General features: G+C 32.7%; 1 protein-coding gene across 1 annotated transcript in view; it reads left to right on the top strand.

Annotated features, from left to right (window-relative positions):
• Positions 1-23,835, top strand: part of Klp31E (kinesin-like protein 31E) — a 672,978-nt gene that overhangs the window by 224,253 nt on the left and 424,890 nt on the right. Inside the window, exon 5 of the mRNA XM_065502432.1 lies at positions 15,148-15,718. Coding sequence (XP_065358504.1) covers positions 15,148-15,718 — 571 coding nt within the window. The remainder of the gene's footprint in view (positions 1-15,147; positions 15,719-23,835) is intronic.

Consider the following 23,835-nt stretch of genomic DNA (forward strand, 5'->3'; position numbering starts at 1 on the left):
AGAGCAGTGGTCATTCTTCAAGGACTTGAAAACACATTTGAAGTCTGGTGAATTCATTATTTCATTTGATTTCGCAGAGAACTATAAATATGTTCTTCAGGATTCCATACAAGCATTCCACTTCAATAACGACCAAGCAACTATATTCACAGTAGTTATTTACTACATGAAAGAAGAAAACCTGGAACACAAAAGTATGGCAATCATATCCGACGATTTAAAACATGACACCGTTGCAGTTTATGAGTACCAGAAGATAATACTAAATTATCTAAAATCAAAATTTACAGTAGAAAAGGTATACTACGTTTCGGACGGAGCTCGTCAACATTTTAAAAACAAAAGTAGCTTCGCAAATCTTACAGCTCATGAAAAAGATTTTGGAATGCCAGCTGAGTGGCATTTTCATCCTACTGCTCATGGTAAAGGAGCATGTGATGGTATTGGAGCAAACCTCAAAAGAAATTCAGCGAAGTATAGCCTCCAGTGCTCTCATCAAGATCTCATCTTAGATGCGACTGCTTTATTCCATTGGGCAAAGAATTATTGTAAAGAAACTAAAATAGTTTTTAGTAGCAAAGAGGATCATGAGGAAACATTGTAAACACTAAAGAGCAGATTCGATGCTGCGGTAACAATCGATGGCACTGCTCAATACCATGATTTCATACCGCTTGTCGATGGAAGACTCAAATTAAAAAAGTTTTCTGCATCTACTCAATGCGATTTCTTTCCAAAGCCAAAAAAGAAGCCAGCAGCGAAATCAGTAGCTGAATCTAATAACGCCAAGAAAGGATTGACAAAAAAAAACCAGCTAATAAAGGTGAGAAATAAGGAGGATAAAAGTATGGATGTTTGAAAATTTAAAAACTTCATAAATTAAGTGTAAAAATAGTTATTATATAAATTGAACTATTGTGACTAAGATTAAATTTTACTAAATTATTCATATTTTTATTATTATTATTATATATTAAATTAATTATTATTACAAATAAATAACAAAATTAAATTATTCAACATTTCCATAGAAAAAAAGTGATTTTTATTCCTGAGGTTAACATATTATGGGTATTACAGTATCGAGGCTATGAAATTTTAGTTGGGTATGTTACATACCCAGATTTTGGGGGTGGAAAATTAATAGCGGTCGGCCTCATATTGCACCCCTCCAGTGGCTATTATCGGTCAGTTGTTGTGGTTTTTATTTTTAAGGTTTTAGAAACACTTACACACAAATATGAAAAAAATCAATTTAAAAACATTTGTCTTGAGCTACAAAACATTTATTTTGATAGATATCCCACTCGCATCCCACTAAGCGACCAAGAAGGTTTTAAAGGAAAAGACCTAAGCTTTCTTTTGAGAAAAAAAATTAATAAAAAAAGAGTCCATTTTGGAAAAAAAAGTCAAAAAGGTTTTTGATTTTTCAAAAAAAAGTAAAAATTGTATGTCTTGAGTTACAAAACATTTTTTTTATAGATATCCCACTCGCATCCCACTAAGCGACAAAAAGGGTGTTAAAGGAAAACACATAAGCTTTCTTCTAGTGTTTATAAACCGGTTAACCGGTTAACCGAAAAACCGGTTTTTCTTCGAAATCTCGGTTTTTTGCGAACCGGTTAATTTAAAATGTTGATTTTCGGTTAACCGGTTTATCCGGTTTTTATCACTCGGTTAACCGGTTTTTAAAATTTAGGTTTAAAATTAAGAAATCTCATGGTTTTGTGCATCTTAGTGTACAAAGTCCATTTCAGAAATAACAACGTTCCAAAATCCATAATTTGAAATATTTTGAAATCTGATAATGGAGTTTTATTAATTATTTGGTATGATTTATATTATAAATTTTATAATGACAAATAATCACAGTTAAGAAGAAGTGCGTTTGCATCTTATAGGTCCTTTTTTGCGACTTGCTACATTTTTTGTTCCATATCAGAAAAATTTAATGAATAAACCAATAATTAAAACAAGTATATTATATATTTAGTAACATATTTATACACAATTCCATTTGACTGAGATAATAATTTTGAAATTTTTACAAAATAAAATGGACTTAGCACTTTTGTATATTCATATGTATTTAATATTAACCATTCCTGACTACTAAAAACTATAAATTTTAAAGCTGTATATACTTTATTGGACATTTTATGTTTTCTACATATATATGACGGTTAACCGGTTTAACCGGTTTTTTCGATGTCGGTTAACCGAAAAACCGGTTTTCTAAAAAAGCCCAATTTTCGGTTAACCGACAAACCGGTTTTTTAAAAAGTCGGTTTTTTATAAACACTACTTTCTTCTGAGCAAAAAAAAAATTAAAAAATGGGTCCATTTTTTTAAAAAAAGTCAACAAAGTTTTTGATTTTGCAAAAAAATTCAAAAATTTTAAATCTTGAGTTACAAAATATTTTTTTGATAGATATCCCACTCGCATCCCACTAAGCGACCATATAGGTCGCATAGGAAAAGACCTAAGCTTTCTTAAAAAAAATAAAAAGGGCCCATTTTGAAAAAAAGTCAAAAATATTTTTGATTTAAAAAAAAAAATAAAAAATATTTTATTAAATTTTTTAAATTTTTTTTTTCGAAAGATTGCATAAATAGCTATCTAAACTATTTGGGACACATTTTGCTAAGAACAATAGGTAATAAGTTATATGGATAAAAAAAACACCTGTTTGGCCAAAATGTCAAATTTTGACCTCCTATAACTCAGAGAGTTCTTGACCGATCTTGTTGAAAAATGGTGTCCGAATTACTATCCAATAGAACTAACATTGGTGCAAATTTCATCGCGATCGGAAGACATCGATTTCAAAAGTTGGTTGTTCACTTGACGTGAAATGCAGCAAAAGTTTTAAAAATGAAAAATTTTCATTTTGTCTTCTAGCTGCAACGTAAAATATTTTGTAAGGCAAAATATTTTTGGAAAAACTGCGACAAATATTTCTACCATGAAGCTTGTGGATATATGGAATTCGTAAATAGCATTTTTATTTTTAGTATGTATACAATGAAATATAATCTTGTTAAATACTTGTTTTGTTTTTATTTTTTTTATTTAATATTATTCAAATAAAAGCGTCCTTTCGCGTTAATAAAAAACAGGTGTAATTTATATTTATTTCCCGATAAAAACATTAGATTTACGAATTAACTCGGAGTAAAAATAAAACACGTCCAATCTCAATCACAGTCGACATGATTCAATATCTATTACCAAAAATTATGTTCTTTTCTATATTAAAATGGATCGTTTTTGTATCATAATGTTCTTTTTAATATTGTCTATTAAGTTAATTTTTAGTGATCTTTGAAAATTAAAATGAGCATAATTCGATAGTAATGTAATTTGTTTTGTAAAATGTTTTTTCTATGCTGAATAACATTTTTGCGGCACAAAGTAGACACATTTTAGTAGTATACATATCGAAAATATAACTTCCAATTGCAGGGATATCATTAGTTTACCTACAATCTGTTGGGAAAAGCTTTACTGGTGATCTGGCCTAAGCAACCAGCTAAATGCGCAAAAGTTTCGCTTTTACTCTACTGGAAATTTGTTGATCACTGTGGGTGATTTTATATGTGTATCAAAAATGACCGCTTCCCGAATCGTTCAACAAGTTTCAGATGCAATATCTGGCTTAAGACCAAAATATATACAATTTCCAAAGACCCTTGATGAGATGAAAGAAGTATCAACAAATTTTTATAAAATTGCAAAATTTCCCCGGTGTTGTCAAAATACGTTGTCCTGGTATACTTAGGCCCTAATTTTGTAAATCACGTCACCAAAGTGATGTTTATGTACAAAGCAAAAACTACATTTCACACATTTTAAAAATTTGTTTTTGTTTTCTGTACACAATTTTCAAATTATGAAAGGTAAATCAACGCTTGAATTTTTGTGCGTTTGTTTGGTTCACAATTTGTACATAAAACAAAAACAATTTTTTGAAATGTGTGAATTGTTGTTTTTGCTTTGCACATAAATATCCCTTGGTGACGTGATTTACAAAATTAGGGCCTTAATATACATATCATTATTTGAAAACAATTACTTCTTAATTATATCGATTTTAGTGGGTTCTATTGGCGATAAAAGTCTTAAAGTATTAGATATTGTAGCAAGATGGCCAGGGTCCATGCATGGTCCACTATTTTTAACAGCTCTTCAATTAAAACTTTTTTGGAAAGTGACGAATTTAAAAATTTTCATATTGTTGCTGATAAAGGATGCGGTTTAAAAACGTATTGTTTAACGCCCATTTCATCTCCATCTACAGAGTCGGAAATACTTTATAATGAAAGCATAATAAGAACTCGAAATGTGGTTGAAAGAAAATATGGTGTAATAAAAAGAAGATTTCCTGTTTTAGCTTTAGGGATGGCTTTGAAAACTTGCACACTGATGAATATTATTGTTGCATGTTCAGTGCTACATAATATTGCTATTGATGTCAATGAAATTTTGCAAATATTAGTTCTGATATTCTTGAAGCATTTTAAAATGATATTGAACGTGACAAAATGAAGTTTTAATAAAATTTGGTTTCTTTTAAACAAATTAATATACATCTTATATATAAATAGGCCTCACGTTTTTTTGTGGTACACTTTTAAGTATGTTATTGTCCACCAATATTGGTGAAACCTATATGGTTTAAAAGATTATTTTCTCTAGATGTGCACAATATATTTTTTTTAAAAAATTCTTTCCATAAAAGTGTTAAAAAGCGTTTTAAATTTGCTTGAAAAACAACAACAACAAGTTTATGCACATCTAAATTTGTACACAAACGTGAAAAATATTTTTGCGTATACTCAAAGTAACTGTATAATTTTGTTATTAGTGGTCGAATTTTGACCACCAGGCGATCCTAGTATGTAAATAAATTTGCCCAATCTAATTTAATAGGCGTAAGTATAACATAAAGTATGAAATAATGGTTGGCATGTCCCATTATATGATACCCTATACCAGTTGGGTTAGGCCCTATAATAAAAAACTTTTCATCGGATTTTATACTAATAGCAATATGTCGGTTTTATCACCTTTACGCGTGTGAATAAATATTTTTATATATCCCATTGTACGACATTTTTACGCGATTAATTAAAAATAAAGGAAGTGGTCTTATATGTCTAGAGTAAGTCAATTAAGAAATAAATTTTTAAAGGTACACCATATTTATAGGTCCTATTGTCTCTATGGTCCAAACTTTATAATATATTTTCTGAACAATGTACCTACATCAAACTGATCTTGAATAATTTCATCAAGTTATCTTAAAAATTGAGTTGTGCATTATGCACACATGGACAGAAAAGTCTTTGTCGACTCAAAAACTGATCCCATTGGTCAATTGCGACCATTCAAATGGTAGTTGGACCAATACTTTTAGGCGTTTCATGCATCACTAGACAAAAAAATATTCACAAATTGTGTACTCCAACAATTTTTCATTAAATTACGAAGTTAAGTGGAGTAATTAACATCGTTACAATCTATTAATATGTTTATAAATTAGCGAATATTAATATTTATGTTATTTAATTTGCAGTTCTGCATTGAAGATTCTTAATTTTTAATTCACAAAGCTTCTGCTGGTCACAAAGTTCAATTTGCTGTTTTGTTAGTATTAATTGGCTTTCCTTTATATGTTTCTCAATGTTTCCATTCTAAGAATTTATTACTTGAAGTTTTTGATTCATTTTTGTACGTAAATCCTTTGGGCAGTATTGTTGCCATTTCGAAGATGTTTTTTGAATATCCAAAGAAGTGTTTTTATCCTCACTTTGACTAACAATTTCTATATCATCTGATTCATCCACAGTATCTATTTCTTCTTCTACAATTACGTCATCTAGGATATTTTCATTACTTTTGGCAGAATCACTGTCATAAATATTACTCATTCCAGTGATTCCTTCCTCAAATAACAATGAAGATAGGAGTTCTTCTGAATCATTCAGTTTATTGATCAAAAATGGCCCACCCCCTGTACCGATAATATTTTTCTTGTTCTCAGCTTTTTTCTTTCCCAAAGTTGGCTTTAAATTGTGATACTTGTCTTTCAATTCTTTTGTTGTTCTTGTACCATTTGAAGATAATGCATTGTACCTTATGCTTCATCTTTCTCTGCAATAGTTGAACCGTCTGTTCGTGTATTTTCTATTATATGCTTTTTTTCTGCAACAAGCTCCACCAAAAGACTTTGATCAGCTTGTGAAAAATTAGTGGTTCGTTTTCTATTAATGCTAATTAATATTTGTAAAGAAAAAATATTTATAAACTATTTTAGCTGTATATTATTGATTTCCTTATCCAGATTTTTCCATTTTTTTATATTTTTAATAAATTTTACAAATGGGGCATTTCATGTCAAGTGAACCAACTTTTGAAATCGATGTCTTCCGATCGGGATGAAATTTGCACCAAGGTTAGCTCTATTGGATAGTAACTCAGACACAATTTTTCAACAACATCGGTCGAGAACTCTCTGAGTTATAGGGGGTAAAATTTTGACAATTTGGTCAAACAGGGGTTTTTTCTTATCCATGTAACTTATTACCTATTGTTCTTAGCAAAATGTGTCCCAAATAGTATAGATAGCTATTTCTTCGATCTTTCGAAAAAAAATATTTAAAATAATATATTTTGTAACAATAATTTTAAGTCAAAAATTGTAAGTCTTGAGTTAAAAAATATTTATTTTGATAGATATCCCACTCGCATCCCACTAAGCGACCAAAAGGGTCTTCAAGGATAATATCTAAGCTTTTGTTTGACCTAAAAAAAAAGATTAAAAAAGGGTCCATTTTGAAAAAAAAGTCAACAAAGTTTTTGATTTTGCAAAAAAAGTCAAAAATTTTATGTTTTGAGTTACAAAATATTTATTTTGATAGATATCCCACTCGCATCCCACTAAGCGACCAAGTAGGTGTTCAAGGAAAATTTCTAAACTTTATTTTAAGAAAAAAAAAAAAAAAAAAAAAGGACCCATTTTAAAAAAAAGTCAAAAAAGTTTTTGATTTCGGAAAAAAAATATTAAAAATTTTTTATTTTTTTTTTAAATATTTTTTTTCGAAAGATCGAAGAAATAGCTATCTATACTATTTGGGACACATTTTGCTAAGAACAATAGGTAATAAGTTACATGGATAAGAAAAAACCCCTGTTTGACCAAATTGTCAAAATTTTACCCCCTATAACTCAGAGAGTTCTCGACCGATGTTGTTGAAAAATTGTGTCTGAGTTACTATCCAATAGAGCTAACCTTGGTGCAAATTTCATCCCGATCGGAAGACATCGATTTCAAAAGTTGGTTCACTTGACATGAAATGCCCCAAATATATAAATGACATCAAATTGAAATTTCTAATTGTAGACTTTCTGACTTTCTACAATATGATTACTAAATCATAGCTTAAATAAAAATAAGTTACGCATAGAAAGTAAACAAAGTTTATTGAAATTTAAATATTGAAGATAAGTTACCGGCCCTAAATATAATTAAAATAATGATATAACTTAATTTAATATGTCTTTAATTAGAATATAAAATAAAAGAAGTATAAAATAAATTTCACTAATTAATTCGAATACCTTGTTTAAAAAAATGCACTAGTTATTGCACTAACTCTTTATTTATTGACACACTTTTAATGAACACTTCAATTACAAATATAATTTAAATTTATCACTAATTATTTAATAAAACTTTATAAATTATATTTAGTTAAAAACACACACCTTTTATTTAACACAACCGATGATTTCAAAATTCATAAATATACTGAGTATTGTCGTGTTCTTCTTCTTTCTTTTAAAATGTAAACAGTAAAAAGTCGATACTAATGTAATTTGTTATTGTAAAATTTGTTACTAACCAAAACTTATATTCTTTTCTATACTAAAATGGATCGTTTTTGTATCATAATGTTCTTTTTAATATTGTCTATTAAGTTTATTTTTAGGGATCTTTGAAAATTAATGTAATGTAATTTGTTTTGTAAAATGTTTTTTATATGCTGAATAACATTTTTGCGACACAAAGTAGACACATTTTAGTACACTAATACCCCGGTTTGCGTCGCTAATTGGGCCTGGAGAAACGCGACGCAAAACGAAGCACGATTTTCCATATATTTGTATTGATTTTCATTTAATTGGTTCCTAGATTCATAATTTTTGCTGCAAAAATAGATTTTTCAATACAAACTTTTTCATATTAACGACGGAAATCGAAGTACTAACGACGCAACTTCGAAGCCATTCGACGCAAACTGAAACAAAAACAATGCAAATCGAAGCACTAACGACGCAACTTCGAAGCCATGCAACGCAAACTGGAACAAAATCGACACAACTTCGAAACCGACGCAGAACGAAGCGACGCAAACCGGGGTATTAGTGTATACATATCGAAAATATAACTTCCAATTGCAGGGATATCACTAGTTTACCTAAAATCTGTTGGGAAAAGCTTTACTGGTGATCTGGCCTAAGCAACCGGCTAAATGCGCATTGGAACTAACTTATTCACCAACAATAAATTTAAGTAAATCTTACTAAAAAAACATTTTTTATTTTACTATTTGTGTGAACGAAAATTCGAATTTGAAAAACAGTAAAACTAGTAAAGAATATTGAGTAAACGAAACACATTTAATATGTAGTATGTATTTTCTGTATAAATATTAAAAAAGTTCTTGTCCAAACAATGTTAAATATAACACAGCATTTCTGCTGATGTTTGTATCGCTCAAAAATAATGGATAAATCGACTCAGAAAGTTATTAAAACATTGATGTCTTTCAGGCTGTCCATCTGCTGGCTGGTTTTCCATGTAAAACTTGTGGTTATTTTAAAAATACATAATTTAATATTATTTGGCGCATGTTATTATTTTGGAACAAAGACGAAATCTATGATAATGAACGGTTCATTATTTCATCTAACGGTTACGGTTTTTTACCCGTAACTCAAGATTTTGGAACTGTTTGGTAAATACCAGAAAAGAAATATAACTTCCCAGGTATTTCTACTTCATTCTTAGTTGTATCACTGAGCAAACAATTTGGGAGAACTACAATATCCAGTTTAATATAATGGAATCAGTTTTCTTATTCGAGGTTACCGGAACCCTTTAGAAAATACTTAAAAACATATCGGGCCATCTAAAATCGGTTACTATATTTTGATATCGAATATGCGATTTGAGAATTTTTGTCCTAAAGTTGAATTTCAACAATTTTCAATTTTTTTTCATTTAAAATATTTGATGAAAAGTTAGCTTTTCATAAAGTATAAATTCCTTAGAAATTTTTTACGATAACTTAAAAAGAAAAAATGTACTTTTTTCCCAAAAAATTTTCGAAAAATCGAATGCATAAATTTTGGACTAGTCACCTCTCAGACCTATCCAAACTTGGCCAATTTTTAAAAAAAAATTTCGGTTTGAGTAAAAAATTCTAAAACGGCAAAGAACCGATCAACGAAAGAGTTCCATATTTCTATAACTGCATATGTTTCTTAAAGTATTTTTACTATCACACGGTAAATAACGTCACAGTAGGCACTTTTCTAAAAAAAACTCAGTTTTTGGAACACATTTTATCCGTTTTAGGAATTTCGGTATTTGAAAATATTTTACATTAATTCTAATTTTATATTTTTATTCGTGAAAATCGCCATATTATAATTTTTTAGTTTTTATGGTAAAAGAAGTTCCAAAATTTTATAAAATTATTTAATTTTATTAAAATATCAATCCTCTAGTCATAATGTTTTCAACAATATCAAATACTTATATAAAAAATTCCTTTTTTATTAACTCCTCAGAAGTTCCACAAACCTTGCCCCCGAAAATTCTTAAACGGGCAAAATGTGTTCCAAAAACTGAGTTTTTTTTAGAAAAGTGCCTACCGTGACGTTATTTACCGTGTGATTGTAAAAATACTTAGTAAGTATGTATTTACAAACATGGGATTATACAAATATGGAACTATTTTGTGGATCGGTGCTTTGCCTTTTTAGAATTTTTTACTCAAACCGATATGCCCGCATAGGTGAGCCAAATTTTTCTTTACACGCTTTTGCATTAAGTTATCTTTCTGGATCATATGAAAATTCTATATAGTCCCGAAGAAAAAAATATGGCCCTTTCTACAAGTTCCAACTGTGGATGCGTTTCACTTTTTATAGGGAAGAGATAACTGTTAGCAAGTTGTTTTTATTTTATTTCCAATATAGCTGATATTTTAAAAATAAATTTCGAACCTCCATAGGCCCGCCGTATCTAAAAAACTATAAAAAGATCGAGCAAAATTAAAAAAAAAATAAATCAATGAACCTGAATATCTCTTCAACTAATAGAGATAACCTACACTTGTAAGATCTTCTCAAGGACTATTTATATTCAAAATTTCAGTACATTCGGATCATAATTGGATTTTTGGCTATTTTTTGTTTAAAATTTGAGACCAGAGGTGACCAATTTTGAGGAGCTACGTACTGTCCCCAATAGCGCTAGGAAGCACAACAAACGTAAATCAAATATTCGTTTAACCCACAAATGTGTTGCTAAATTTATTATTTTAGATTTACAATTCACAATAGAACTACATAATTCATTGATAATATAATTTATATAAATATATAATTTGTTGTTTCGTATAAAATAACAAATCAAAAGAAAAAAAATTTAAATTAATTTGATGTAAGCCAAACAAAAAAATAAGACAATTTTGATAATGCTGTAGTGCATGGACGGAGGGAATTGGTCATGCCTGTCGCAAACACTTATGACAGTGCAGATGATAAAGTGTACTATATAAAATTTTATGTTAAGGTATTTATACCCTACACCACCATTGGGAGGGTATAATGCGTTTGTGCAGATGTTTGTAACGATGTCATAGAAGAAGGTTGTGTTGTCGCTTGTTTCTTGGTTTAGCACATGAATGTTTATGAATAAATGTTAATGCAGAGGTGGATAATTAATATTATTGTTGTACCTTTTTTAGCATTTACACTACATATTAAGTAGTTTTTAGAATTATAAACTATTTTAAATGTTTTTGTTCTCAGCTTTAGATGCATAATGGGTTTTTAGAAGTTTCTTGTAAATTATGATTATTTAATACACAATAATTGCTAGACAAATAGGTTAGTTAACATGTTCAGTTTTCCATGCCTGTCTTGTAGTGAAGATGAGAGTACAACTATTTCTCATTTCTTGTTTTTTCGCTCTTACACATATACAAGTGCAAAATGTAGTAGTATATGTCTGCCGGTCGCGGATGAAACCTTGTGCGCAGAGCAGTGTTGTCACCAATACAATTATAAACTACACATGCCTCATGCCTAAATTACACATACGAGAAAAAATTACACATGTAAATAAATTTTCGTGATTTCAATAGGAGAAATTGTCTAAAATTGTCATGAATATAAAATGTTTGTCACAGTGGACTCTGGGATGTTTGGACCAAATACGATCACTTTATTGTCAATGGACCATTTTGCGCTGATTTTAATTTAACCAGGAATTGGATATATGTATGAGGGGTATTAAAGCAAGGTTAGCAATCTCTTTTTTTAGTGAACTTTTCTAATTTAATGAATTCTTGAGATCAGTCAAATATGTCAATCCCACATACGCTTTAAACAAATATTAATCAATGTCCATTCGGAGATTGTTCCATTGGAAATTGTTACATTTTTATTAAAAATTTAACAATATTTAAAAAATAGCGTTTGCTTTCGAATTTTAATTTATTCCTAATTTATATTAAGTGCTTTGAAATCGGTTTTGTTTTCAGTTTCAAAAATAAATATTTTTTACTATTTGTTTAAAAATTATAGCTCTGATAATTTTCCTTCCCAGTAAATACTTTAGCAGTAAAATCTTGTAACGTTTATATTTTTAAAATATGTAGTTATAAATTTGAAATAAAGCTTCCAAAATAGTAAGTCAATTTTATTGCTTATTATTTAAAACACAAACAGAAACCAGACAGACAATAGCACAAAAACAAAACAGTTCTTAGGGGTATAAAAAATAACTAGTAACAATTTGTAAATAAATTTTTCTCATACAAATTCCTACGTTCTTGTTTTTTCTCTTAAGATTGGCTAACGTTACCCCGAAATTATAAACAATTTAAAATTATAAAAATACAAATTTTCGATTTTGGGTTATCTTGAAAATTAACGTTTTTCCAATAACAATTTGTAATAACTTGTAAAAATGTATAGTTATTGAATAGTATTTGTTGTTTTATTTCTTTTTTTATGTTGAAATTAAAAGTCTTATATGTAATAAACTAAAATTTAGTTACTATTACCAATTTTACGCAAACAAAATTATCACAAACGGCGAAATGTCCACTTGGAAAACCGAACATAGCAATCTCCAAATTAATTATCGTATTTTTCTGCAAACCTTAATGTTAATTTAGTTCAAACTTGATTCATATCTTCATCTTATATATAAATAAGCCACACGTTTTTTGTGGTACACTTATAAGTATGTTTCGTAAAGTAAATTTCGGCCACCGTACATTAGTACATATAATTCCATTATACTGAGTAACAAACGAGTACAATATAATAAATATGAATACATTTAGAGATACTGGATTTTTTTTTATCAACTAAAATAGAGGATATATGTAGCTACTTTCCCTTATATAAATGTACATATTTATTTCAGTCGGTTTTGAAATCTGAACAATCCATAATTCATTGAATTAAAATCCAATATATAGATAAAAGACATACATTGACAATATATTTTGGATATAATTGGAATTTAAAATTACACATGAATTACACATTCACTCAATTACACATGGGCTACACATCCAAATTAAAATTACACACAATATGTGTAATTTTGAAGATATTTCGATAAAATTTGGTACATATATTATTTTCGGCCCAAGGACCTATTGAAACTGGCTGAAATCGGTCCATTATTTCACCTAGCCCCCATACAAATTTCCTCTCGAAATTGGTCTTTATCGGTCATAAATGTTTAATTTATATATGTATCTACACAAATTTCGCTCCAAATAAGTTTTATATAAACAAAATTCATGTCACTAAATTTTGTTACGATCGGTCCATAATTAGTCAGAGCTCCCATATAGACCCGCTTCCGAAAATCACTTTAACGTGCATAAATCGCTTAAAAATGTTGGTATTCACACAAAATTCAACATAGTAAACTTTTATATAGTTCTGTAAGCATTTAAGCGCCATTTTTCGGAAATATATTTTTATGGGGGCTACGGGAAATCATATACCTATTCCTACCATTTTCTATAAAGTATGTTCGTTTACATAAAAATAAAATAGGAAAAATTTCATGGAATTATCTGTAAAATATTTAAAGAAAATAGCAAACGAATTATGAAAAATGTCAACATTTTGGGGGGTTGTCTCACAATTAGTTCCATAACTCTTGCTAATGTTTTTCTCAGACAGACGGACATGGCTCAAACGACTTAGAATTTCATAAGGATCAAGAAAATATATACTTTGTTGGGTCTCAGATGAATATACTTGTAATTTCTTTTCTAATCCTGTAAACTTTTGCTGTGTATTTTAGACTTTATTTGCCTCTCCTTGTAGACCGGGCATCCGCGATAATTAGCGGAATGATCTCCACCGCAGTTACCACATTACCTACTGAGCCCATTCTCAACTATATCACATTGTACAAAGAGTGCAGGCCTCCAGATGCAACACATACTGTGCGTAGGGTTCAATAATTACGTGTATGTCCAAATTCCTGACAATTACTACACTGAACTGGACGATTACGCTTAAGAGGTTCCTCTATATTTACTCTACGATTCAACAAATATCTTAGAGAGTATATAGGGTGAGTTTAATTTTTTTTTTTAATTTCCCATCATCAGACTCTAACTCAACCCTAAACATTGGCTGAGGAACCTTGTTTCTATTAAATATATTGACTTCATTCTTTTTCTGATAGCCCAATTCTTTCAGGGCCTCCTTGATTTCGTTTGTATCTACACTGGATTCTATACCTTTTATGACTACTATCAAGCCCTTGCTACTTTTGAGTTCATATGTATAAAAGTTTTTCTTACTTTCATACATTAAACACATTCAAGACAGCAGGTTACCAACTTCAATCTGTCAAAAATAAAATACACACATTTATATGAAGATGATTATTTTGACGACAGCATAGTTACACGGCCACACGACTACTCATGCCGATGTAGCCGAATTAGGCTAATTTCTATTTTTGTCAACTACAAAACAGAAATAGTGTTGCTAATATAATAAAACATGTAAATCAAATTAGTGCTTAAAAAATATATATTTTTTTACTCAATTAAGAGAAGTTTCTGATAACCATATTAAAGTAAATTAATAACAGGTACATAAATTATTACCACATATATATTTTTACTCAAAATAATAGTTTAAATCTTAATTACTTTGGAATTTTGTACGGTTATTTTCTTCAGCTCAGAAAATGGCTAGATTTAGAATTAAAAATGGCTAGAAATGGCTAAAAACCAAAATGACTGAATACAAATTCATAAATATTGTCTTTTTTAGTGAGATCGACTTTATTAGTATACAAAATATTACATTTCTTAGCAGATTAAAAATTGTAATATCAATATAAATTGATTCCTTTTTGATAAATTAAACAAATTTCTGGGCACTTATAAACAAAATCGGATCCATTAAATAAATGAAAAATTGATTTTTGAACATGACTGATGTTTTTCCTTTTACACAATTACGCAGCCTGTTCTCATCAAATCCACTACGTAAGAGTTATTTGTATTTTTTACGTTCTTGCTTTGTGTTTTGTTTACTTTCGGGTTGTGTACGTGTAAATTCATGAAAATGTTCGTAATCTCAACAATATGAATGCCTACCAATGGTTTAACCAAAGAATATAAATAATGTAAATCATATGATATATATTCTTTGGTTAAACTACAACACAAATTTCGTCGTTCAAGCGTTATTGCGGAACAAACAAACTTACAAAGTTTTTTTGTTCCGTTTAATTAAGAATAATTTAAAAGTCATATACACATTTACATTTGTAATTTCTTTGAACACAGATGTCTACAGCAGGGTGCATTAGCCCGTACAACCGCATCTACCCAAATGAACGATCAGTCATCTAGGTCCCATGCAATATTTACAATTTTAATAAGAAGGCAACGTTTTATTACATCGGCAAGCGAATTTGTAAAAGATGACCTCGAAACTTTAACAGCAAAATTTCACTTTGTTGATTTGGCTGGATCAGAACGACTGAAACGTACAGGCGCTACAGGTGAACGGGCTCGTGAAGGTATTTCAATAAACTGCGGATTGTTGGCATTAGGAAATTGCATTTCCGCACTAGGAGATAAAACCAAAAAAACATTACATGTACCATATAGAGATTCAAAACTCACCAGATTGCTGCAGGACTCACTAGGTGGCAACAGTCAGACTATTATGATTGCGTGTGTATCACCCAGTGATCGAGATTTCATGGAAACTTTAAATACGCTTAAATATGCAAATAGAGCCAGGAATATAAAAAATAAAGTACAAGTAAACCAGGATCAAAACTCTCGTACAATTTCCCAGTTACGCAGAGAAGTGGCGTCACTTCAATTGGAACTTTTAGAAATTAAACAAGTAAGTTTCTAATATAATATTCCAATCAGTATTTGTATTATTGGATTTTTTATCATATAGTTTTTAACTTTTTATTTGACCAAACTGCAGCGAAAAAGAACCATTAAATATATTTGCCGTGTGGTCACACTATGTCAAATACATCTATTAAATAATTGTTTGATCAAATAGAGCAAAAACAAAAATTTATTTGCTCAGCATGGCGGAAAAATAAAATAATATTATTTAAATATTTTTAGTACTAAATTAAAGACACAAATTCACATCATAAAAAATAAAACTGTATTTGTGGGTGGCATGTCACAGTGTCCATTGACATAATGTCCATGGACATTTCTGATCATTTATTTATAAGAAAGACTTTATCTAGCGAAGCCGCCTGCAGCGTTCTATGGAGGAGAAAGTCCCTAAGGGCGGCCACAGGCCACCACACAGAAAAACTTTATTTGCGAAAACTGTTTGGTTTCGCAGAAAAAGGTTTTTATTATTGGAGGCCTGCGGCCGCTCTTAGGGACTTTCTCCTCCATGGAACGCGGCAGGCGGCTTCGCTACATGAAGCTTTCTAATATATGAAGATATTAACTGGTACTGGGATCTTAATTTTATAAAAATGAGTTTAGCTAAAAAAAATTTGGACATTATGACACTTTCAAAAGTTTCATTTTTTGGAATTTTGGATCGGGTACCCTCTATTTTGTTTATATATATAAAGCTATAGTTAAATATAAAATTTTACAATTTTTTCTGTTTTTGTAAACATTTTGCTATTAAGTAAATACTTTTGCAATTTAATTTAAAAGAATCGAAATGTCTAATGAGATATAAAAGACAAAAATTGGTTGAACAATTTTAAAGTTATTATAAATTTGCCAGGCCATTAAAGTGTCTCAGGCCACTAGAACAAGAAATGTAGGAACAAAATTAACATATTTTGAGAAATCATAATATTAATAGGCAAGTCGATTTCTGTAGACCCCTTTTACGCTCACATTATACATTCAATTTGGGCAAGAAATATACTAATTTAAAGGGATTTATTCACAGATGTGCAGAATGTATATTTTATTGAAATCGGTTCAGTTTTTTTAGGAGTTATAAGAGTTTAAAGATGTTCCCAGCAAAAACTTCGCTTACAAAGCTACAAGTAATGTCTTTTTTAATAACTTACTTTCGAAATAGTAAAGTCTAAAAAATCAAAATAAACAAACAAAACGCATAAACAGTTACTTTTTCTCAATTTGCCCATTTATTTTATTACATGTTTATTTTCAAAAAAAACAGTAAAGAATATATTATTACTGTGTGAAAACCATTATTTGATGCACAATAAAATAGCAGTGGTGTAGTGAGTACAACAGCAGACTAGCAAACGGATAGTTGTTGGTTCGACTCGTGGCTGCGACTTATTATTTTTTTTTATTTTTTGTTTGTAAATACACAATTCTATAAATAACACTACTAACAAAACAACTTATTTTCGTCCAAAAATTGTGTATTTAAGTAATTACTTTTGGGACATCGCGAACAAAAATAAATACTTCTTTCAGTAGAATAGTAAGTAGTCTTATCGTCAAATTCCCCTTATTTTTCAGCTTATTTGTAAGCAAAGTTTTTGATGGGTTACTAACACATATGCAAAAACGTGTACATGTGAACCGTAAGCTAAAAAGTAAACAAAGCAAAGCGTGTTTGTTCAATTTGTTGTTGTAAATAAATAAGAAAAACAATTAAACAGTAATGATTTCGCTCTGTTTGAAGTGAGAGTTGTTTTAGAAAACAAAGAAGTAGACTTTAGTAATTTAAAGTCACAATATATATTTTGAAGGTGTTTCTATTTATTTTCTAATTGTAAATAAGTAAATAGTTATTTTATAATATGTGCAGAACTATAATTGTGATGGTTTTCAAACTTCATACGAATCAATTACTTATCACTACATGAAGTTTAATCGAAAATACAAAGTAAATAGTTATTTCTAAATATTTTGTGAACTATAATTGCAAGATTCTTCAATCTTAGTCTAAATGGCTCTTTTATAATTTTGCATAGTTTCGATGAAATTGTTCGGGATTGGAATAGTGGGCGTGGCACACCCTATACAAAGTATACAATTAATTTCGAATATCTGTAGAACTATAATTGTAAAAGTGTTTAAACTTTTAGCGAATTAATTTCTTATTACTGTGTGGAGTTTAGCAGAATATAGACGATCGCACATAAAATGGAAGGGGTCGGAAAAGGAGGTGAGTCACCTCCCATACAAAGTAATAATTGCAAGATTCTTCAAACTTTGTCCGCATAGCTCTCTTACCATTTTACACAGATTGGCTGAAAATGGTCGGGATTGCATTAGTGCTTGTGGCACAAAGTAAATAATTAATTTTGAATATGAGATAACTATAATTCTAAAAGAATTTAAACTCTGTAGCAATCAATTTATTACAGTTTAGCTAAGCAGCAATGAACCCTCCCATATAAAGGAAAGTTAAAGTAATGCTTGATATTTACATAAAAGGTTTAAAATGGGTGGAATCAGAGCAGTGGAGTGGTATCTCCCATACAAAATTAGTTAGTTATTTTCGAATATCAAGTGAACTGTAATTGAGAGATTCTAAAATTTCGTATGTGTTATTTTCGTATTTCCATTCATATTTTTTAATTTTACTAGGTTAGGGGTAGCGAAGTGCACCGGGTTATGCTAGTATTAAAATAGGGAATAAAAATGTGAAAAAAGTTTGTCAAAAAGTATGTCCTCCTATAACATACTTTATGGCCATATTTTGGCGAATGGCCCAATTTCCTTACTGTTATTAATTTTAAGTAAAATCTGTTCAGAATATTATAGTCCAGTAGCCCGTTTATGTATTTCTCGAATCGTAAAACTTTCCGCATGAAACGATTGAATTACATCAAAAACAGTGTAAAATGAAACAAAAAATGGTTTTTCACACACAATTGTTTCTGTATCATTACTTTGCGAGAATTATCTGTCATTTAAATAATTTTCCATTAATTATTGGAAAGATGTGAGAAAAAGTGTTTCTGCAGCAAAATTTTGCGAAAAGTTTCTCAAAAGAACTGTCAAAATTTAAATTGGTGCGAGAAACCCAAAATTTAAAAAATATGGTTATTTTTATTTTCTTTTTTATAAATATTTAGACCAAATCAGCCGAAAAGAGTTTATCAGAGTTTAAATATAATAATTATGTATATATACACATGTACATTAGAGTGTTCCAAAACATTTTTTTTTTGGAATTTGTTTAATTCTAATTTTTGAAAAAGTTTATTTATTTAAATATTTGTGGAGGTAAAATTTTTATTGTTTTAATGTCTAAGAATGTAGCCGCAAGAAAGAAGTTATTTTGTTAAGTACTTGGTACTTGTTGGCAACGCCGAATAACCTTAGTGGTTCAAACGGTGATGCCACAGCAATCCCCCCGCTGGAGGGGTCTCACCTAAACATGAGAGGGATCGTGACCCGTCTTCCACTTGTAGTTGCTTTGGGTTGTTGCTCTCTGCGTGAAAGATTGTTGTCGCTTGTTGCCTCAGTGTTAGAACTTTGTTGACTGTCAGGTAATAGTTGGGGCGTATCTTCAACTGGTGCGGCGGGTACTGGTTGAAGGGGTGAGATCATTACTTGGTAGAAATGCTCGATTCAAGCGGTCGATGCTGATATCACTTTTACGCCCTCGGATGTGAATTGTATAATATTTGGCTGAACGTTTCAAAACTGCATAGGGACCATCGTACGGATGAGAAAGTGAAGGACGTATGGAGTCGTTGCGCACAAAAACATGAGAGGCATGTTGAAGTTCTTTCGGAACGAACACTTGAGGTGTGGAGTGGTGAGCTGTGTCGGTTGGTTTGAGTTTTTGCATCGTTGCTCGGAACTCGGTGACGAAATCGGTGATAGGTGGGGCAATTCTTGTTTGCTGGAAAAACTCTCCTGGGACAGACAGTGTTGTACCGTAGACTAACTCTGCTAGCGAAGCGTTGAGGTCAGGTTTATAGGCGACTCGTAGTCCTAGCAGGATCGTTGGTTGGTGCTCTACCCATTTAGCCGGGTTGTGGCACAAAATGGCTGCTTTTAACGATCGGTGCCATCTCTTAATTATTCCATTTGACTGTGGATGGTATGGTGTAGTACGGAGATGTTTTGCACCGATTGTGTTTATTAGTTCTGCGAAAACAGAGGACTAGAATTGACGACCTCGATCCGACGTTATTCGAGCCGGCACGCCAAATCTTGAAATCCACTGCGCTAATAGGGCTTTAACTACTGTCTCGGCTGACATGTCAGGTATTGGAATTGCTTCAGGCCATCGCGTAAAGCGGTCTACAATCGTAAGGCAGTATCGTTGTCCTTCACATAATGTGAACGGACCAACGATGTCGATATTAATGTGTGCGAAACGTTCCTTCGGCGGTTCATATTTGCTAGGTGTTGACCGGGTATGTCGCTGAATTTTGGACCTTTGACATTGGACGCAATTTCGCACGAAGATCACACAGTCTTTTCGAACACAAGTCCAGCAAAATCTACCAGTAACCAATTTAGTGGTAGCTCGGACACCTGGATGTGATAGGTTGTGGACTGTAGCGAGGATCTGCTGCCGAAAATGTAAGAACGAATTCGTGACGTGGTCGTGTCGCAAACAAGTTGATCGTCGCAGTTTGGTACTGAAAAATATTTGAATACGAGCGAATTCGATGGCCCATCGGAACGTTGAAGCATTCTTTGGAGAATTTCGTCGCTTTTTTGTGCAGCTGCAATTCGAGCATAGTCCACGATAGTATTAATCGAATCGATTCGAGAAAGCGCGTCAGCTGTAACATTCGCTGAGCCCGGCATATGACGGATATCAGTAGAGAATTGGCTGATAAAATCGAGCTGCCGAATTCTTCAAGGTGATTCTCTTTCGAGTTTTTGCTGGAACGCAAAAATAAGGGGTCAATGGTCGGTCACGATGTAGCATTTTCTGCTTTCGATCATGTACCGGAAATGTGCCACCGCTTGGTAAATAGCTGTAAGCTCTCGGTCGTACGTGGAGTACTTCTGCTATGTACTGGTTAACTTCTTCGAATAAAACGCTAAAGGCGTTGTCGATTTTCTGGTGTAAAGCAGCTCCCACGGCATTGTCGGAGGCGTCGGCGAAAATTACCAACTCAGCTTCTGCTGCGGGATGTGCTAAAAGAGTAACATTGGCCAGCTCGGTTTTGCATCGTCCCAAAGCTTAAGTGGTCGGATTCCATTTTAAAGGCGTACGGTCGTTTTTTCTATTTCCGATAATTAGCTGTTGTAACTGCATCTGGTATGAGACTGCGTGTGGTAGGAATTTTCTGTACAAATTTAGCATCGCCATAAATCTTTTTAACTCTTGAGCCACTTGAGGTTTCGGAAAGTCTCGGATAGCTGCCACTTTATCCGGTAACGGACGAATACCATCTGCATTAACTAAGTGACCGAGAAACTCTATCTCGCCTTTACCAAACTTACATTTTTGCAAATTAACTGCAAGATTATTTTCGCGAAGACGAGTAAAAACTTCAGCAAGGATTCCATTTTAAAGGCGTACGGTCGTTTTTTCTATTTCCGATAATTAGCTGTTGTAACTGCATCTGGTATGAAACTGCGTGTGGTAGGAATTTTCTGTAGAAATTTAGCATCGCCATAAATCTTTTTAACTCTTGAGCCACTTGAGGTTTCGGAAAGTCTCTTATAGCTGCCACTTTATCCGGTAACGGACGAATACCATCTGCATTAACTAAGTGACCGAGAAACTCTAACTCTAAGAAACTTCAGCAAGGATTCCATTTTAAAGGCGTACGGTCGTTTTTTCTATTTCCGATAATTAGCTGTTGTAACTGCATCTGGTATGAAACTGCGTGTGGTAGGAATTTTCTGTAGAAATTTAGCATCGCCATAAATCTTTTTAACTCTTGAGCCACTTGAGGTTTCGGAAAGTCTCTTATAGCTGCCACTTTATCCGGTAACGGACGAATACCATCTGCATTAACTAAGTGACCGAGAAACTCTATCTCGCCATTACCAAACTTACATTTTTTGCAAATTAACTGCAAGATTATTTTCGCGAAGACGAGTAAAAACGGGTGAAGACGATGCGACGCAGATGTCGTCGATGTACGGAAAGACGAAATTCAGGCCACGTAGCACTTCGTCGATGAGCCTCTGGAACGTTTGAGCAGCGTTGCATAACCCGAAGGTCATGAACTTAAACTCGTAACGGAGTGCTGATCGCCGTTTTTGAGACGTCCTCGGGATGAATCGGCACCTGAAGAAAAGCTTTTTGGAGGTCAACTTTAGAAAATATTTTCTTACCTCTCAAATTCGCTGTAAAATCCGTCAAGTACGGCAAGGGGTACCAAGCTAACCAAGTGCGTTTAAGGCTCGGTAGTCGCCGCACGGTCTCCACGTGCCATCCTTCTTTTTGACCAGGTGTAGTGGACTGGACCAGTTGCTGGTTGATGGCTGGCAGATGACGATCTTTATCAAAAATCGAATTCAGTTTTAGCGGCTGCCAACTTTTCCGGTGAAAGACGACGGGGGCGACAAAAAACGGGTTGACCTGAAGTTTCAATCCTGTGGACAATGGAAGATTTCGTTCTCGAGCCGTACGGCGACAGTTTCATTATGTCAGGAAACTGCTGTATTACGTTCGCCAAGGGATTACTTGCGTCAAAAGTCTTAATGACCGCTTCTGCGCTGTATGATGATGGTGTAAGTCTTGCCACAAGACCCGTTGAGTTGTCGATAAGGCGGCTGCGGCGCAGGTCGATAAGTAGGTCATAGTGCTTAATAAAATCAGAACCTATGATCGGCGAAGTGACGTCATCAACTACGAACGACCACTCGAAATCGAGGCGAAGGCCCAAGTCAAGCCTGGTACGTTTTTTTCCGATAACTCTGATGGGAGAACCGTTGGCGGCGTATAATGTAACAGCAGTACGTCAACTGATTTCGATGTTAGAAGCAGGACGGACACGCCGGCACCGCTGTCTATAAGGTAGTGTTTGTCCGAATATTTGTCTTTGACCTGTAGGCGAAAAACTTCGCACCTGGTGAGAGAGACTTCGCCACTGTCTCAATCAGAAGACTAAGTTGAAGAGGTAGATATTACCGTGTTCACACGACGCGTCGCGACGTGGCTTATGTCTGCTAGGACTGCGGCATTTCTGGGCGTTGCGATCGTATTTCTTGTGATACCAGCATTCAATGTTATCGGCTGGTCGACTTCTCGAGCGTTGCGACGTCTGGTACGTGAATGAGATCGTGATCGTGATGACAAATTTTGAAATTTTTTGGTTAAATCGTCGACGGCTGCTCGTAACGCATTGATCTCGCTCGTAGGTTGTGCTTGGACCCGATGAATTTGGTTTGGTGTCATGGCGTCAAGAACTGTATCGTAAATTTTTGTGAATTCAGCCGGGAAACCCGATGAGGCTGCAAACACAGGTTGTGCCATTTCAGGCAAACGTTTTGCCCAAAGCCCCTTTAAGGCTGCATCCCCAAAGTGTTTCCTGCGACACGCTTCATTTCGTAATAAAGCTCTGACTGCTTTTTGTCCCCTAGCGGAAGGTCAGATAGGAGGTTAAGCCTGCGCTACTCACTATCGGCAATATGCTCCATAATCTTCGCCTTGACATACTCGTACCTATCTGACTGGGGAAGCATTTGGATCACTTGGATGTTGGGGTCCAGAGCCGCTAGTACAGTTGCAGTCTTATGTCTATCCGCTGTTATGCCAGATGCTGTGAACCAGAAATCCATCGTAGTGAACCATGCCTCGATGTTGCAGCTGGACATTTGAGGCACCTGCAATCTGGCATACACAACAGAGACGTTTGCGGCAGACGCCTGGGAGATTCCACTATCTTCAGGGCCTAGTTGTCCGCTTTCATCTGTAGACATCTCTTTTCTAACAGAGTACCTCGTGCGCTCGTGTAAAAAAAAAACAAAATGGCAGCAGGTGCACAAAAAATAAAAAAATGTCGAAGTTCGTCGAAATGTTTCAAAAAAACTTGGTACTTGTTGGCAACACCGACTAACCTTAGTGGTTCAAACCGTGATGCTACATATATAAAACTATAGTTA

This window comes from Calliphora vicina, chromosome 2, assembly GCF_958450345.1.
Source record: "Calliphora vicina chromosome 2, idCalVici1.1, whole genome shotgun sequence".
In the NCBI taxonomy this organism is placed as follows: domain Eukaryota; kingdom Metazoa; phylum Arthropoda; class Insecta; order Diptera; family Calliphoridae; genus Calliphora; species Calliphora vicina.